Source organism: Camelus dromedarius, chromosome 6, assembly GCF_036321535.1.
Source record: "Camelus dromedarius isolate mCamDro1 chromosome 6, mCamDro1.pat, whole genome shotgun sequence".
Classification (NCBI taxonomy): Eukaryota; Metazoa; Chordata; class Mammalia; order Artiodactyla; family Camelidae; genus Camelus; species Camelus dromedarius.
This window is the reverse complement of record NC_087441.1, coordinates 31699767-31719358: the sequence shown is the minus strand read 5'-3', so window position 1 is coordinate 31719358 and position 19592 is coordinate 31699767. Positions and strand designations below refer to the sequence as shown.

The following is a 19592-nucleotide window of genomic DNA, read 5'->3' as shown; positions in this document are numbered from 1 at the left end:
GGATATTCACTTTTTAAATGAGCCCCGCAAGGAACTGATTTGTGAAAGAGAGGAAATTTTAAAAATAGGCACACCAGACAGTGCTCACCACAATTTTACAAGTGTCCCATAACTTCATCTGGGAGGAAGAACATTCTTTCTTGTTGACAGAAAGTCATTAATCATGGGTCTTGATTTTCTCATTTTCTTAATGCTATATAACCAGTAAATCACTTTTAAATGGTTATAATAATTATATCTCCTTTATTTCTCTCTCTAAAAATAGAAGTTTCCTTCATCTACTCATTTTAATGACTTTTAAAGGCTCCTGTCTGTTCCCTATTTCAGGGATGACTTCTAGCTGCATCAGTTACACAGACCCCGCCCGCAGTACCCTGCTCGACTTACTCACTCAGATGCCTCCAGATCTGAGTAACTGGAGAGCTGAGCATTTTCAGGATCTGCATGTTAGCTCTGTGGTATAATGACTGATGTCAGCCCGAACTCTGCCAAACATCTCTCATCACTGCTAGTTATGTCCCATTCCAAACTATGGGGCTTGCTCTCTCTTTCTGGAGCACACCCCCTTTCACATATTTGCAGTATGGATTCAACAATATGACAATCATTTTCTTTCCTTAAAGTGCCACTGTTGCAAGGGACAAAAATAACTTGTTACTGTTGTCACTGCCTGGTGTGGGAAGCAGAAAAGGAGAGATGAGAAGTTGCAGTAACCAGTCTGGATGTGTTTAATCCTCTATCTTTGTCCAAAACTATTCTATTCTCCTGGCCCAGCTCTCTTAAACTCCTGGTTATCTAAATTCCCTGGGACTTTAATGTTTTCTGGAGGGAAAATAGCAAGCAAATGTTGACTTCTATACTGAGCTTTAGGCCTGGGCCCTGGAATCCATTGGCAGCCACAGGCTTCTGTGAGTGTTGTTTTCTTAATTAAAAAAAGAAAGAAAAGAGAAGAAAAGGTACTATGTTGCACAAAATAGGCCATGGCAACCTTTCCATAAGCTGCTAGGGTAGTTGAGGGGACATAAGACTCAGCCAAGCAAGTAAGCACACATTTAATAGTCTGGTAACATGGATCAGGAAAAAGTTATTCTAAAGCACAGCGTCAAGAGAGAAAGAATACCCTGGCCGTTTATTTAATGTTTTCCTTATGTTTCCTCCAAGCAGCACTTACTCCTTGATGAGACTTTCCTGCCCACTGCATCTAGTACTTCTTTTCTGGGATGGCCCAAGAACTGCAGCTTCTCACTGTGTTTGTTTATTTATTTACACGGCCATTCCTGTTCTCATCCAAACTAACATATGTCTGCACGACACACAGTGAAAAGTAAATGTCTTTCTTCGTGTTTATTTCCCTGAACTTGTTCACCAAATTGCTTTTTTTACATCCCCTTTTGCAATCTCATCCCATCCGGCTCAAGTATCTCGGATTAGAAAGGCCGTCTCTGGAGTCCTTTTCAAAGGGAGCCTCCCACAGCCTTTAAATCCCCCACGTTTTATGGTGCAGATATTCAGGATCTGAGGTATTAAGTAAGAAGGAAAGCAAAGCTGACTGAGACGGGCACAGAAAAATAGAGTAGCCTCTTTTTTGGATAATCATTATTGGAATTGTCCTGTTATCTGCAAGTTTTCTGGTTCAAAGTAATAAACTCAGTCATTTGCAACTGGACATTATGCAACAGATACAGGAAGGGTGTGTGTGTGTGATGCACGGAAAATACAGTTCCACCACAGAAAGAGACATGTTGCAAATGGGAATTTTTAAATAAGCCCCAAATCATAAGCTTGATGGATTGTTGTCTTCCCCATAATATAAAATCTTAAAAAAAAAAAAAAACAACTATTCCTACCTTCAAAATTCCAATACATGTATGCAAACTAATAAACAATATTTAATCAAGGATTCATGGAAAGGCTAGTCTCTCAGATTCTAATTTTTAACACTTTAGAAGAATGCCTATTTCATGTTCCTTTTCTTTTGCTTCCAGGTCATTTCATCTCCTCAACCTCACTTCTGAGCTCTATAACAACTACCCCCATCTACGTCTTCACAGACACACAACAGTTTGAAGCTTTGCAAGCCTATAAAATGGGATGGATAGAAGCAATAACCTTTTTTCCCCTCCTCTCATTTATCAACATACAAATGGAAGGCAATCCAGTAATAGGGATGACAAATGGATGCAAGAGAGAGAAGCACAAACCTTACTTGTTTTCCTGCAATGCTTTATTTAGCCCATTTTCTAAACTTAAATTATTTGAGCATAAGAATTAGCAAAGTGTCTTTGAATTAGGGACTTTTTCAAAGTGACATCTTAGAAGTTTGGGGTTGTGTAAAACTGTAATGCTACAAAGTCCTTGAGACAGTCTGTTAAACACAACACATAGGACAGATTTACATTCAAATCATTTGGGGAGCTTGTGACTTCCAACTAAATATTTCTCCAGTAACTGCTGGAAGCTCTTAGACTTGTGCTACTGGAAAGAGGGGTGTGAAGCTTACCACTGACTAATAACAGCCCCAGTGTACACCGCTCAGGAGTGCCGGCCCTCGACTTTCCCACCCTTGGGTGGGCCTATGAACCTTCTGTTCCGCTGTCACGGACCCCTACCTGCCCTGGGGACAGAAGGCAGTAGTGGACCCTCTCTCTCTCCCCCAGGACCGAGGGAAATCTTTCCAAACGTTCCCAGTCCTCCAGATGAGAAACCAAATTGCACAACAGATCTTCTGGAGAAGATTGAGAGAGAGAGTGAGAGAGAGCTGCGCCCGAGCGCGGGCAAGCTGACTGTGGAGGGAACTGGGGGGAGGAGGAATCTTCCAGAGCCTCAGCAAAGACTCGGTTTGGAAGAAAGTCGCAGCACAACTGAATATCCAAAAGTACTGTCCTGAGCGCACACACCTCTTCTGAGTCCAGCCTCCTTAGGGCAGATAACCGGCTGCCGAGTTGACCACCAGCGCCCACTGAACTTCGTCCGGACCACCAGCCCGGCGACAAACTGTAGCTACTTTTATTGGAAAAAAAGAAAGAAAAGGGGGAAAGCAACAGTATAAGGGGTCAAGGAAACTAGGAAGGTGTCCACAGCCAGAAACTCTCCAGCCTTCTGCCAAGGGGGCGAGGAGCGAGCTGCCTTGGGGCCAGTGTTTGCGCCCCAGCGCTGGGAGTGGAAGCGCGAGGGACCGAGGACGCGCAGCCCCCGGGAGCCGAGTGCATCCAGCGTGCGGAGGCTGAGACTGCCGGACAAGGAGGTGGGGAGGGGTCTCGCGCCCGCTGGACCTTCGACCTCAACACTCCCAGTGGGAGCGCTCCCACCTCTCCCCGCGAGAGCTACCCTTCTGAGGAACTCTTCTGGGCAAGCATTGCCTCCCTCCCTCCTCCCCCCACCCCACCCCCCGGCTCCTGTTCTCCCGCCTTCTTCGCAGTGTCCAGAGATGCTCCGCCGCAGACCCGGGACCCCTTAGGCGCCTCTTCCCGTCCCTCTGCCAAATCGCAACGCCTGTACTTTTCCAGCTCCCTCTTTCTCTCTTGAAATTGAAAGTTATTGAGGTCGCTCAGGGTTGTTGCTCCAGCAGTTTCCTTCCCCGCCCCCGAGCTCCCCCCGCCCCCCGCAGCTACCCCCTCCCCCTCCCTCGCCCCGTCCCTCCCTCCCTCCCTCCCTCCACCACTGGAGCGACTCCTGCTCGTGAACAGCAGAAGCAGCTCGGGGTCTCTCCGCCGCCCCTTGGCCATGGCCGCAGTGCCGACGGCGCCCGCTCCCCTCCGCTCCCGGGGCCCCCTCCGCTGCCGCCGCAGCCGCCGCAACCTCTAAGCCCAAGGGGCCGCCGCCGTCGCCACCGCCCGCCTGGATCCCGCCCGCGGCCGCCGCCGCCGCGCACCATGCTACCTGCGGCCGCCCTGGCGAGGCCGCTGGCTGCTGCTGAAACCCTCACTTGCGGCATTGACAGCTACCCTGCCGGAGCTCAGGGCTCGGACAATTTGAAAGTACAATAATTGATTTCCCTGACCATCCGACCCGCTTCGTTTGCCATCCCAGCACGCTATCGGATCTGAGTGGAGAAGTTGTCCGCTGCTTGGGTTTTTCTCTTGCTCTCTCTATACGCCTAACACCTACGTATATTTCTAAAACATTCAATATTAATTAACAATCAAAAGAAAAAAGGAGAAAAAGAAGGGAAACATTACTGGGTTACTATGCACTTGCGACTGATTTCTTGGTTTTTTATCATTTTGAACTTTATGGAATACATCGGCAGCCAAAACGCCTCCCGGGGAAGGCGCCAGCGAAGAAGTAAGTGCAGGGTTTTTTACGCGTTTGCTCCCTCCCGCCGCGTTCACCTGTCGGGTCGCTTTGCCTGTAGTGAGTCGGCTCCCAGCGGCAGCGGTCCTCCCGCCCAGCTCCCCACGCCTCCGAGAGGAGGTAACAGTTTAGGCTCTGGTGTTGACTGAGTCTTTCACGCCTTCCTCTCCGCGCCCCTCTCTTCCCCCGTATCCTCATGGGTGCCAGAGTCCCGCGGACCAGACGCTGATGTGTCCCCCCGTCTCCTCATAACTTCAGGTTCTCTGGAAAGTTCGGTCCTTCATTAGACTAGCTCTGGGGATTTATGCTCTCCTTCTGAGACCTGGACGGGGGTCTCGGAGCCCCAGGCATCCCAGACGCCCGGCCAGCAGGATACCCCTAACCACTGAGTTATCGCTGGGGTAGGCGCGGCAGCGGCGCGGTCTCACCTTGAGTCGCCGCCTCGCGTGGGGAGACCTTGTTGGGTCCTCCCGGCGCTCGGGTCGCGAAGAGCTCTCCCGCCACTCGGGAAGAGCCGGCGAGCGCCTGCGCAGCCGCTGCCCCCAGCCACGAGCGGAACAGCAGGGTACGCGGGGCCCCCGGGGTTCGCGTGCCTGCGCGCTGGCGGAGCCGCTCGCCGTCCCACTCCGGGGGGTGTGAGGGCTGCGAACCCGCCGCTGGGAGCCGGAGGTGCCGGGTTTCCAGTTACAATGTTGCCTGTTACGCGTGAGCGCTTTTACCGTCTCAGGCCCCTTCAAGTGAGTCCCCTGAGGCAGACATACTGAGGGTGGGGTTCCCCTAAAGACTCAGGCTCTCCTCCTCGCTGCCCTTTATCCTGACTCCAGTTGGAAGGTTGGCTTGTGAAGGCTTCTTAAGACAGCGCCCTGGCTGGGATGAAAAAGGAAACCCCAGGGCACCCTCAACCAGGGTCGGTCTGTTTCAAGGCGGCGTGTTCCAGAAATGTGAAGACAGACGCGAGAAAAGCACCGCTCCTTGCTCCCAGGTAGCCCCGCGGGCTGGCCACCCTGGCTTCTGTACCCGCGCTGGGGAGTCGCTTCACAAATAGAGCGGGAGAGGGGGCGACCCTGGCTCCAGCGTGGGGCGCGCTTGCTGGTGGGGACTGCGCGGGAGAAATCTTCCCAGGGCACAGAAAGCGATACTATTGCCTTGGCTACTTTGGCCCTCTGCTACCCGGGATCCAATGACACTTGGCGGCACCTGGTCCCGCAAGCAGAGCAGGCTCCGAGCGCTGGCCCGCGAAGTCACTCTGGGAGAGCACAGGTACAACGCGGAGGACAGCACAGGCTTGTGTGAGATGCAGATTTAGTAATCGCTTCTGCGCCGCTGTCTGTGCCCTGTCCCTGGACGTGAGGGTCCCCTGAAAGCTTCCTTTGTGCCGCTCGCCTCGGGCAAACAAGGTTTGATTCACCTGAAAATTGCTTTTAAAAAACATAGCTGGGCCAAAGCGCCAGGGGCTCCCGCCCAGCTTCAACGCCTAGGATCGCGTAGCAGGGGGCAAGAGGGCCTAATCTAAACACGTCAGGGCATCCGATTTATAATTCTTGACCTCTGAATGGTTGTATTCTTTCTGCCTCTTCTACCCAACCTTTCACTCTAGCCTTGCGGCTGCCTCACACAATAAGCAGCCTGGGGTTCGAGCCTTGCTCTGGTTCCTGGCTGTCCCCACCTTCTCTCTTCGCAGGGTCCAGCGAGGGGAACTGAACCTCAGGTCAGTGGGGAGAGGGATGCTGGACACAAGTGCAGCAGCCTCCTGCCCTGCATCTCTCTTCCAGCCGATACCCACCCGGCGCCTATGGCCCACTCCCCTCTTCACCCCACAGACTCCTGGTCCAAGAGCCACACAGTTGCTGGAGAGGGTCAGGGTCCTAAAGTGTTAGTGTTAGAGTTGTCTGTGATTGCAGTTTGGGGGCCCCTGTTTCTGATGGAAGACACAGGAGAGAAAGCTGACCATCGATTCGTTTCCATTTCCCCCAGCAAGAACAGCGGTGCGGGAAGCTGCCGGCTGATGCTGCCCCAAGTCTTCTGGGAGCAGAGGGGAAAGGCGCACCTCTAGGCTGGGGACTCGAGAGGATTTTCAGAGTCCAAAGTCGAACTGCTTCGACCCGCCTTAATAGTCTCAAGGCCAAGTCAAAGGCGCCCTCTTGTGTAGCCGGGATGAGAGAGGGAGTGGGTGGAATTGGGTTGAAATTCCGATTGTTCTGTGGGGGTGGGGCTGGGAGAGAGCTCCCCTAGCAGACGATGCTCCTTGCTCCTCGCACTTCAGTCTGCATTTGCGCCTGGGGTTTGCTGATGCAATCCTGGGAAAGGGGCGACCCCTTGCGTCCTCCGAGGAGACAGGCGAGACTCTCTCGGCAGGTGCAGCATGGGTTTTTTGGAGAATGAGGAAGGGCTGTAGGGTAAGGAGAGAGCTTTGTTAAAGGTCCAGAAATTGAAGGTCAGATTGCATGTGCACATACTCGTTTCTTTGGAAATCTCTGGGGAAAAAAAAGTTTTCTCAAATAGGGAGTAGGGAAAAGTCGTTTAAGTGGAAAATAAGGTAGTAGTCAAAGGTATTCTATAAAGAAGTGGTCTTTCCTATTTTTTCTTCAAGAGACAGCTGAAGTATTTTAAGAGTATACCTTTTGGCCTATAGTTAAATAGCTTCGCTTTCCTAAACTTTTAAAAATCTTAGCTAATGATAGAAAAGTGAGAAGTAAGAACAGTTTTTCAAAGTTTTCACCAGTCTCTTGAATGTTGTAGTAGAAAAGTTTGCAAAAAAAAAAAAAAGAATTCACTTGCAGTGTTAAATATTATCAAGTCCATTGCTAATCCTTAGATAAAGTAGATAAAGCTCTATCAAGATTGTCCTGTTTCCCTCAAAGCAACTGAGATATACCACTTATCTCTATTTTGCTGCAAAGTAGTGATCTTGTTTTCTCTTATAAAAGAAAAAAAAACATTTTAAACTGGAGTTTTGTATATTTTAAAATATGTTTCGAGTTATGGATAAGTAAATATCCAAATAACTTTTTAAACTATCTGTATTCATATACAGCTCCTAGAGATGACTACATTGAATTTATTCAAGATAAAAATGAAATGCAATCCTCATTTAAAAATCCTCAACCACAAATGTTTTCAGAGGTAAATCCTCAACCACAAATGTTTTCCAAGGATGTTAAATCAAGAACCCTGAACCCAGTTTTAACTCATTTCCAGCTCAACCTTTGCACCTTGGTGCAGTCAGCTTCTGATTTCTAGCTTATTGGCTAATAAAATTAAAGGTTATATTTGCCATAATACTAATGACGACCGTACCCTACAACTGCACCACACTTTCACTTGAATTATTCGCTTGGGTCCCTTCATAGCCACTTGAAGTATAGAGGCAGTTATTAATATTCCCATTTTACAGAGAAAGAACCCAAGAAACAGAGGCTAAGTAACCTGTACAAAGCCAAACAGCAAATAAATGGAACTTGTCTCCTGCTGTTTATGCTATATGCTGATCCTTGTCAAAGAGAAGATGTCAGGTATGTTAAATAATAAATCTGATGATCTCCAGACCATCATTCATTCTATGTTTGAAGAATAAGCTGCTCTGGTTGACTGGGAATTTTTGAACTGACATATATGTATTATACATTAATGACCAATGTCAAAGAGTTAAATACCTGATAGTAATAGTGAAGCTTGCTAAGTATAATACGATTTTATTTGGTAATTAAGAAGACATTGTACGGTCATATTATGCAAGAAGACTATTAGAAACATCGGGTGCCACTGTAGTATCCTTTTTACTTGACACCATCTATTAATTGGTTTTTAATTGCTTAGGTTCCAGATAAATACAAGTTTTGAAAAGGCATTGCATGCATAATAATTACCAAGCACTCATTGCACAGTCAAAGAACTTTTGAAAATCCTTCATAAAGATGTTTGAAATAAAGGAGTAAGAACACAAGGGAAATCATTTTCATGGTGATAAAATGAAAACTGATTTATGGAATATACTGGTCATTACTCATAACACTTTCAGATGTTAAGCCATTCTTCGAGATTCTGATACATGCTTGATGATTGTATCACTAACCTAGAAAATAACAGGTTAACTATAAGACAGAAAAATCTTTCATTCTACTATGCTTTTCATAATATTATTTTTGAATGAAAGTATGGTTTAGCTATTGCCTACAATGTATTTCTCCACTTGTCTACTTTTGTCACCATTCTACCTTATTTTTGAGAGAAACATTGTTTAATAGTTGGAGGCAGGAGTAATATTTGCTAAAGTATGTTCTGCAACATATCATGTGATATCTGTATGAATCAAAGCCCCAAATTCAAACTCTTAGGCAGTTATGATGACTTCTAAATATAAGTAGAAAACACTTATTTTTGTGAATTCTAATTTAGTCATCATTACACTATCAAAATTATTTCTTAAAGTATCTTTGTTATACTATTTTAATTCTTTGTTTATTACTTCAAAAGAAAGATTTTACTAAAAACTTAAGAATGCTGATTTTTGAATATTATCTTTTTAGTCCCAAGTTATTCTGTGTAAAGTAACTGAGAATATAATCGGCTTAAAACTGATTTAATGTCATTACTGCAATATTTTTAACACTTGAAATATGAATAATACTTCAACTTATAAATAGATATGTTTTGTTAAATCCTTTCTCCATTAAATAGTTCCTGGAATTTAATACTCTACAAATTAGGTCCCCAGAAAGTGATAAATAGAAAATTACAGCATGTAGTTAAATTTGATTTTCAAGTTATTACGGAGAAACTCTTGCCACACTACTGAGCGAATTTATTAGTCATCTGATCGTTTTAGACTATTTTAATCTGGGCAGAGATCTCCAGATTGCTACTGAATGTCTCAAATATTTTCTAGCTAAATGGTTAATTTTTTTTTTTTTAATGCAACAGTTCTTTTGAATTCTGTGTATTTTTGATAGACTATGCTGTGGAGTTCTCAGAGCGCTGTGTAGAGTTAAGACCACATGATCCCTCTGCAATTGTAAGAATGAACTATCAAAAAATAAAACTGTTCTACATACAGCAATTTATAAATCATCTTTCCCCCTTTATCTCTATCCAAATGTTTCATTTTGGATGTCGTCCTAACCTCTCTGCCCACTTCCTCACTGTTCACTCTCCCCAGCCCCCAAAACATCCTTTTCCAAGTAGTGAATTCTTGAAATGCCATCAGAGTGGGTATTATGTTTCATGAAATGTAAGAATCAACTTTGGTTACCATTAGGAAAACATCATTCAGTTCTGAGAGCATGGTAAGGATCATGTAAGACAGTGTGTTGAAATTATGTTTTACTTGGTTAGGACTATTTCTTCTCTGAACAGTGCATTGCACACTGGCATTCTCTTTTGAGAATGACCATTTGAAAAAGTGTTGCATCATAAATTATATAGATATTTATTGTCTTGCCTTCGATTTTGAGGAAAAATGTGGATTGCTTTCTTGATTGTGACTTTTTTCTTTAGGCTTAAATGATTTAATTATCTTAAAATTTAGCATTGGTTGGCCAACCTAATAAATTTGAAATGCTTTGCAGTTATACATTAACAAAATATGTGAAGTATACAATATGCATCTGTAAAAGATGCTGCTAATTTTTTCTGTTTATTGAATTCTGTCCATCAGATCTTTCCATTCAGGAATATTACTAGCATTCTGATTAAAGTACTTATCCAGCAATGCTCAAAAGAATGGAAAGTTCCATTCTCAAGCATTGTGGGGGTGCTGAAAATGCCACTGAGTGCTAAGAAATCCCATTTTCTGCTCCAAAGATTTTTCACAAAATGAAACTTTTAAGCAAAATATCTGAATTTTTTTCTTACATACAGCAAGTTTGAATAATTTCAAAAACTCATGTTAAAAAACATGGTTGCAGGTGCCTCTTATCTGATAAGAGCATTTCTGCCTTATTTATAATCTTGGCAAGGGACCTAATTACTATCTGCTGTCACTAAAATTCCTTTGGAAGTTTTTTAGAGAAAACTCCGTGGTACTAAAGGATATGATTGCCCAATTAAGTACATATTTAATAGCCGTGAACTGTCTTTATGGTTTATGCTTTATGCAAGTCTTAAAAACACTACCTTATTAGGGTTCCATCTGACCTTCAAGAATTGAAGAATAGCAGCAAATGTCATAAATTCATGGTAGAGACTGAGACTTAAGAAGTCACTGAGGGAGAATTCCCAGTGTATGATGGGAACAGTATATGAGGAAGTGTACCTGAGCTCCAGATTCAGCACTGCTACTAATATGTGAATAACCCAAGCAAGGCCCTTTGCCACACTAAGCCACATTTCCTCATCTGTGAAGTGACGTGATTGGTCAAAAATTTAGATCTAAGTGATTCTTACAGTCTCTTCAACTTTCAATCTTTTGGTGTAAGACCCTTCTGAACTTAGTTGTTTTATTCAACTAAATTTAATGGATGAAGATTAAGAATAAAAACAAGTGTAAGTATTCATATAGTATAAGTAAATTCATCCTATACAGATTAATGAATTGTTTGTCAAAGTAGAGACTGAATTAATTATGATATTCCCCACCCTTCACAATTTCTAGTGCCTGAAAATTATAGCCATAGAATCAATCCGCATACTCCATCTTCAGCAGGTCCATTTTGTCCTTGGGCTTAGAGTCACGGAGAGCTGGTTTGGAATCCCACCTAGAGAGATGCTTCAGAACCCCCTACCAGGACAGGGTTCCAGAAGTGGCCTGTGCTGGGATGGAAGCGGCAGTTACAATGACTCAGGGTTAAGGTTATAAGGCCCTGTGCTCTGACTGTGACTGATTGAGCAGGAGAGTGCATATGAAGGGAAAAGAGGAAGAGGGCCATATTTAGCGCTAAACTTTGCAGTATAAGGACTCAAGTCTAGGTGAATGGAAAGACAATAGAGATTTAAAAAAAAAAAAACAGGAAAGTAAGAGAGGCACATTTGATAGGAAACATATTTTTCTTTTGAGCTGTCTTTACTTCGAGGGCCAGCAGGGCATTTAGTAACTCTGAATCAAAGTTTCAGAGAGTTTCAGGGGCTGAAGATAAGTATTTTGGAGTCGCTCACAGAAAGGGGGATAGTTGAATGCTCGAGAAAAAAATCTAGCGGCGCCTTGCTTATTATTAGTAAAATGTTTGCAGCGTTGAGACTCACTCTTATTGGTATGACCAAAATAAGATTAATTACATTAAGGTACTTCGTCCACTTCAAAGCATCTAATATATTATTCTCAACTGTGGTTTCTCATTTTTATAGCCCTCTTTGTATTACGTAAGAGAACAGTCACCGATATCAGGAGGGGCAATATCAAATTGCCAAATCTTCCAATAGAAGATCATTCTTGGAAGTCTCATCCCCCGTTGAACTGTATTATTTTGCCACAGATCTTAGGAGACTTGAAAAACTTCATAGTAATGAAAGTTAAGTTTCCCTTAAGGTGCAAAAATGATTTTTTTTGTCTCACTCCACTTGGATATTGCTTCTACACATAGCGCTCTACTTTGAAGCAGATTTCTTGACAAAACGTGCTCTCTTAAAAGAAGAAAATCTCAGGGTGGGATGAAACCTGAAGGAATTCAGTCCATCTCTGCCATACGTGGACTACTTTTGCAACATCCTCACCGAGTAATTGTCTAGCCTCGGTAACAGCCAGATTCCGTGACCTCTCTTTCTTCTCCTAACCAAGCTGGGCCTTCTGTATCAGGAAGCAGGTTATTTCCCAGTGTGTCTATTCTCCTACCTCTGGGCACTTGGCATGGGCATGGGGTCAGATTTAGTTACCCTAAACCATCTTTCTAAAATGAATACACAATAATTCAGTGCACTATATTCACTCCCAAAAATTGTCCTCAGAAAACTAGCTGGTAAGCATATTTATAATTATACCCCAATACAAAGCACATTCCTGAGAGTAAGTGGTAAAGCGGCCCCCATTTTATAACCACATAACACAAACCACCACCACACAATATAAAATAGCAGAATTTGTGAACTGCTTATTTTAGAACACTGTTTTCTTAACATATGCTTGATAAGCTGGTAAGGGAAGGGGCAGCTAGTTTCTCATTGTCATGTTCCCTCGTACAGTGGGGGGACCTCACATATGTGAACACGGTCATCTTGACAAAGACTGTCATATAAGAAGAGGAGGTATCAGTCACATTTAGATAATAAGAAAGAGGTAGGATGTTATGCCGAAGTGTGTGTAAATACCTCGTGGAAAACTATAGCTTCATAGTTCTCGGGGCCGCTGTTACAGTCACATACATTCTATCTTAATATACATTTATATTTATTTGTTACAGTGAGTGTTGTGATGATTATTATTTAAATAGCTGCCATGTTCTAATCACCTGCAAGTGCCAGACTCTGTATGTGATGTTTTTGCAAATACCATCTCACTTTGTCCTCACACTTACCATAAAAGGCAGGTGCCAGTAGTCCCATGTCTGTCACTTGCCATCATGCAGTGAAGATGTGGTGGACCTGGGATTCCAGCCCAGGGCTGACTCCAAAGTCCATGTCCTTCCTTGATTTTTTTCATGTCACCTTAATTCTTGGGATTGGTACTTGAAGCTCGTGGAGGTATTTTCTCAAACCCCACCCTACTTTTTTTCTTTCCTTTACTCTCTTTGCTCATAATCACTTCCTCCTCATTTAACAAACCACAAGTCTTCAAGCATTTACTCTAGAAGTTGCTTCTGATGTTCCAACACTCTCTTCCGCATCTCTTTCTTTTCTCTGTCTTTTTTCCTCTCTTCCTTAAACCTGCCCTATTGATGGTTTTTAAACATGAAAAGTTGCTGATCTTTTTTTTTCATTAGAAACAATCAAATAGCACATTTTACATGAAATTCTCTAAGATCATTCTTCCCATCTACACCATGCAGTTCCAAGAGAGGATTAACTAAGGCATGAGAATGTGGGCAAAGTCTATAATTTTGCAGTTATATATTGAAATCCTTCTATGTAATTTACAACCACAATAGACATTTCACTGGCTAGTTTTTGTTATCCAGAAAGTTATCTTTATAGTGCTTCTAAAATCTGTTATTTATATTACTTTTACCATGAGCATTAACAGTATCCTACACTCTGAATTCTTGCTTTCTGGGCCTGGGGACAGTGATTCTCAACTCTAATTTCAAATTAGAATCCCTGGGGCTCTTAAAAAGAAATACCAGACTCCACCCTAGACCAAATGGAACAATCTCTAGGGATGGGGCCTGGACATGTGCATTTTCAAAAGTAGTCCTGATGATTCTAAGGTGCAGCCAAGGCTGAGAAGTACTGTTGGACTCTTAATTCAAGGATAACTCTTACAGCTGAGCAGCTGTGGGAAACAATACTAGTTTCATGAGAGTTAGACAAAGTAGACGTGTGTGGAGTGCGGTAAGAGGTGAGACATGTGTCATCAGCACAGATAGCAGTTTAAAATATAAAGCAGTCTTGTAGTGCCAGACTGTTTATCAGTAGGGTGCCCTTTAACTCACGGCACTGACTAGAGCAGACAGGACCATCTGATAAAGAACTGTCTCAGCCAAAGAGCCTAAGAAGAGATAGCAAAGGGCACACAGTAGGATATAATGGTGATTTAACAGATACTGCTGCTGGCTTCACAGATAAGAAGAGGGCTGTCAGAAGAGAGGCGCAGTCGCGAGTAAGGGTGCCTTGCTGAGGAACTATACCATGGGTGAGTGAGGCAGTAAATAGGATAGAAGATCAGCCATACCAAAACATTTTTTCCAAAGCTACTTAGTAATAAACAACTTCTCTATGTCTTACCAGATGATTGGATGTGCCCTTGAGTCCTCTTTGTTTTCAAGAAAAACGAAATGGTTAGAAAATGGCCTCTAAAAAGAAATAAACATCCTTTTCTTTTATAGTTTCTAAAATTCCTGACTAACTTTAGAGTGACTACTGGTGATCAGTAAAAGTACTATAAATGGCCTAGTTTTAACTCTATCATAATAGGTTAAGTTTCGCAGTAGGTTGTTTATTCTTGAGCTTACTGTTTTTGCTTCTCTTCTAATGTGCTCTTCTTGAAGTGGTTATCTTCGTTAAATCTTGTTTATTATTCTTTTCTAGTCCATGAGCGATTTTCAAACCTTGCCATAAACCAGGGAAAACTCCGTGTAAAAGTGAGGTGGAAGTCTGGGCTTCCTGTCAGACTTAATTCTGCTTATTAAGGGGGCTCCTTGGGAGCGTTTGAGTTCTAGTGATTCACTAGGCCAAATCCCAATAACCACAGTTGCCAAAAGTAATTAGACTGAGGAAAGCCAGGCTTTTGGGGGAGAAGGGTCATCACAGCTTGCTTGAGCCATTGCTCCGTGGTCAATCCTAGTTACTTGTCCCTAGGGATTGGGAGCAATCGCAAGTTACAGAGAGCAGGAAATCCACCAGAAAACAATGCTTTTCCACCAATTTTTTTTTCCTCAATAGGATATTCACGCTAAGCTTACAAGAGATGGAAATATGCTGCTGGTGTACGAGCACAGTTCAAATCCCCAACATCTTATAAACCACCTTCTCTGCCTGCACGAGGGCAAACACACACACACACACAGAGCTCCTGCTGTCATCACTGCAAGTTCTCCTCCTCCCTTCCTGAGTAGATAAAGAGAACCCAAGGAATTTAGTCTGAGTCTTTGTACAAGAGGTGTCTGATTAGGATGGGAAGGGAAGGGAACTTTGTAAACATCCTAAGGTCAATTCAGACATAATAGTACCAAAGTAACATTTGGAAATAAGAAAATAGTAGTACATGACACCAGGACAGGAGCTCAAAAACCTCTAGAGCTAGGAGAAGGCCAAGAGCAAACTTAGGGTTTCCTTTACTGAAAACGATGCCATTTTGAAATGCAGTGCTGTAAAATAGTTAAGTCAGTATTATCAAGAACTAAGTCATGCTCTTATTTTTAAGCTTTCAATATATTAGAAATTAGAAGACCACTAAAGCTTTCTACAAGAAAATATTCAGGTGGCACAAATATATCCATGCTTAATAACCTCAGTGAATGTTCACCTTTGAAACTCTTGACATTGCCTCAAATACCCAGAAAAGATACTCTGTCACCTCATGTGCTGGATCTTTAATTGAACAAAGACACAGAGTTCCTACTGATCACTGTCCTTAATGTGGTAAGTTTCACATTCTTTTATGATTCAGAATGACATCAGTATATTTCAGTACTCCTTTGACCTTAGACTTTAGATTCTTATGACTTTAGACTGTCTTTGTTTAAACATGTGAATGGGTGATATTCCTTATTTTAAATCCACAGAAAGGCAGGCAGGCAGATTTTTTTTTTTTTTGGCCAGCCTTCTCCGGCAACTGGAAATCTCCAGGTAACACTGGGCAAATAAACCCTGACCTTGTGCCCTGTGTTGTACACCCAAGAGTTATAATGACCTGCTGTCAGTATAATATTACCAATTTAGTGGATTCATATATTTGATTTTCTTTGGTCTTAAATTTGATCATGAGCTGATTTAAGAATAGGAGAATCCTAATTTTTGGAAACTTAGTAGCAAAACCTTGACTTGCAGTTTACCTGTGTCACTACCTTTTGATGGCATGTGGTATCTGCCATGAAATAGAGAAGATGTGGACAAATGCTGCTTGACTACAAACTAAATGAGCACATACTGAGCCACTGAATATTTGTTTCTTAAAGAATTCAGTATTGTTTTCCAATTTATGACCAATTTGTTGATCTAAATTTAAAAGGACTCTCATTACTGTCTGGTATATAAGAAAAAAAAGCCCAAAGAGAGTATCCTTAGCCCCTCTGACCCCAATTCACACACTCATTTCATACCATCCTCAAGATACTGACTCTGAGCCCCCTCTACAAAGACTAACTTAATTTAAAAGGGGCAGTCTCTCCTAGAGCGTATTTCTAAGTCATCCATCCAACACTCCAGTTCTGTCCGGAGCTTGATGGAAATCTGAGCTTTGAACATAGATCAGTGGGATTCCCTTGGAAGGCAGTGAGACTTGCAGGTTCATGCCGATGCATACTTGGCCCTAGTACAGTCAATAGCCTATGCCATTCTACCCAGCACGGAGCCTCCAGGACGCAGCCCTGATGCACGTGTGTTTTTAGACTTTAGAGCACTGTGTGCCCATATCGCAAAGCTTCATTTCTAATAGAATAAGGGAGATTTCCAGCAAGAGGAGCGCCAGACCATCTCAGGCTACTTCTACCACTTTCAGCAGCCATGGGGACACCTCACTGACATTCTAGGCATTCATTATAAACTGTTTGCCTCTGAGGGTAGTGTATTGCCCACATTATGTATGGAGAGTTTACAATCCCAGAAACCTTTGTGTATTAGTTTAAAAAAAAAAAAAAAACACCTTTATTGTGGTATGGTTCCTGTACAGTAAACTACACATATTTCACATGTACAATTTGATGAATTTTGATAGATGTGTACACCCACGAAACCACCACCACCATCAAGGCAGCTAACATTTCCATCACTCCCCAGGAGGTGCAATTTTCAAATTCCCAATTTATCCCTTCCCACCCCTTTTACCCCTGGGTAACCACTTTGTTCTCTGTATGAGTCTGTTTCTGTAGTTTTTTTTCTAACCAAACTATTTAATTTACAGACTTTGGGGCAGAAGTACTATCGTTTGTGAGATAAGAACACGTTTCAAGTGAAAACTGCCAAGATTTTCCAGGGCAGGATATTTCCTCTACCCTTTCTAGCCCAAACTTACTTCCTCATCCACTCCTCAAATTCCAAACCACTGCTGAGATGAGTTGAGCGGTCTTAATTTTAGAATCTTCCAAAGGAAAAAACAAACACACAGACAGCCGAGTTAATTTATAAAACACTGCTGCTGCGTTTATCTTGGCAGATTTCACTCTCTCCTGTCTAACTCTTACTGGCTGGCTCGCTCTCTCAGCAACTCATGGAAGGAACAAGTCATTTCTATATATTAAGCACCTTGAGGACCGTCGCATAGAACAAGTTTGGTGTTCCTTCACACTTCTTGTTCAAGATACAGTTTCTTTGCTGGGTCTCTGAAACCTAAACCATCCCTTTATTTGAAACCTGAAGCAAATGGAGAGCCCTTTTTACAAGAGCAATAAACGAAAGTGGCTGTTCAGATACTTTACTTGAATTGGTCTACACACTGAAGTACCTTTTTGTTAATACAAACCCTTCATATTGTAGCAAGCAGCTCCCTGAAAATCTAGGGCTGCTTGAAATTATACAGCCAGGGACCAGGAATCTCTCCTCCCCCACACACCAGCCCCCCTGCTCCTGGGAGTATGCCAGCAATTTTGCAGGATTCATTCTGACAACTGTTCTGGTGTAAATATTTAGAGAAATCCTTTCCATTAGAGATGAAACAAAGTGTAAGTAACTGTTCCTAAATGATAGATCTTATTCGTGTTTGCAACAGCAGGCCTTATGCTATCTGATGCACAGATTCCAACACTGTACGCTGGAGAAATGACCAAGGGAAAAAGAATCAAGACAGGAATCAGACTGAACTCTGTAACCTGAACTGCAAAATATTATTTTAAGTTATCACTAGAGAGATGATATGGTTTAATGTGCACAAAACGTAGGGGAAATGAGTTAGTTTAAACTGAAAATAAGAAAAATTGGCTACTGGTGTTTTAAGGGTTTAATTTAAAAAAAAAAAAAAGCGAGGGGCAATTACAGATTTTTCTTTCTTTCACCCTGCCAGTTCAAATGCAGTTCTTAGCTGTTTCTCCATATTCCCGCCAAAATGAAGTAGTACATCTGAGACCCTTTCTGATGTAAGTTTGGGTTTCTATGTTATTATTCAAGAACTATTAAAAGGGATGCTGGCTAGGCGCTAATGCGTCTATCAAATATCACTTGTTAAAATAGGGCGGTACCCTAGCCTCGAGGGATGGAAGCTCACCAGTGTTCCACTTCTGTGCTTTCCTGTTCGCATGGCATTTTCAAGTGTTTTTACATACTAGGGGACTACACAGCTAAGTAATATAAAGCATCAGAGGCTTCATGGACCGAATTTCAAATTAATCTGACAGTATTAATGATTACCGTGATGCTTAACTAGGAAGGTAGTCCATCCTTTACACTAGTCATTGTTTTCTCCTTCCCTTGGTGATTTAAGGCCCACACTAAAATATAAAGGCCATGAGTTTTAATTCAGTTTCTTTATTGGTAAGTCACAATATAAGATTTCTCTTTAGTATATGTAATTTTTTTCTTCTTTCCAGGAGTAGGATTTTTCTTTTTACCCAACATTAGTAGGACTTTTTTTCTGCTGGCAAGCCCTTGAGAAGAAAGATGCCGTGTAAATAATGTTAAAATGTCTACCATGGGATTTTACTTCTCCTTGGTTTGCTTCTAACGTGTAATGACAATCATTCACTGTTGACTGAGTCTCCAGTTGAATCCCACTTGAATCCTGTATTTGTTGTTGATTTAACAAAAAAAATAATAAAAAGAAATTTAAGGGAGAAGCAATGTGTGCTTCATAAACTTCATCATGGAAGAGTAACATGTTTGTCATTGCCTTTTTAGAATCTTGATTTTTGCGAGTTTGGACTACAGTTAGAGAAATGCCACATTAGAGGGCAGGTGGACTGATTTCTAATTAGCACTCTGCTGTATAGTTAGGCAAATCGTTTAGTCTGTGATTCAGTTGCATCCACTGTAAAATGGGACTCTTCATCTTTCATTTGTTTGAAAGCAGGAAACTGATCTCGAAGTCCCTCCACCAGTAAGCTCAAAGAGCTTTCCCTTTTCCCTTTTGTAGCCTGCTCTAACCTTAGACAGCTGTCTGTCAGAACTTTAAAAACGTGGAGCTAGGGCTTGAATTCAAAAATGTAAGTTTCTCTTTGTACTTTCACAGATTTTTCAAGACCATATTTTTAAAAAGCTAACAAACAAGAAAGAAGTTCTCTTGAGGGAAAGCTGTGGAGAAAAAATGAAATTATACTTAGCCCTGATTAAAACAGCATAAATTCACTCATTCAGCAGGTATTTACTGAACATTAAGAATGTGCTGGGATTACAAAAGTGACCAAAACACACATGAAACCTACACTTGTAACATGTCACAGTGGTCAAGGAAAGGAAACATGAAATCAGAATTAAACAATATTTGGCTTAAGATAAATGAGAATTGTTAGACATTCTTTCTAAGCTGTGTAACTTTTCTTTTTAAGGATTGTTTATATAGATCTGGAAATTAGTTTACAAACAAGCCTCATGAACACCCAGATTTTTCTCTGGAAAACAAGGATACTAGA

The 19592-nt window shown here is 42.3% G+C and overlaps 1 protein-coding gene across 1 annotated transcript in view; it reads left to right on the top strand.

Annotated features, from left to right (window-relative positions):
• The first annotated feature begins 3866 nt into the window (after positions 1-3866).
• Positions 3867-19592, top strand: part of RSPO3 (R-spondin 3) — a 74984-nt gene continuing 59258 nt past the window's right edge. The window contains exon 1 of the mRNA XM_010988614.3: positions 3867-4284. Coding sequence (XP_010986916.1) covers positions 4188-4284 — 97 coding nt within the window. The 5' untranslated portion in view covers positions 3867-4187. The remainder of the gene's footprint in view (positions 4285-19592) is intronic.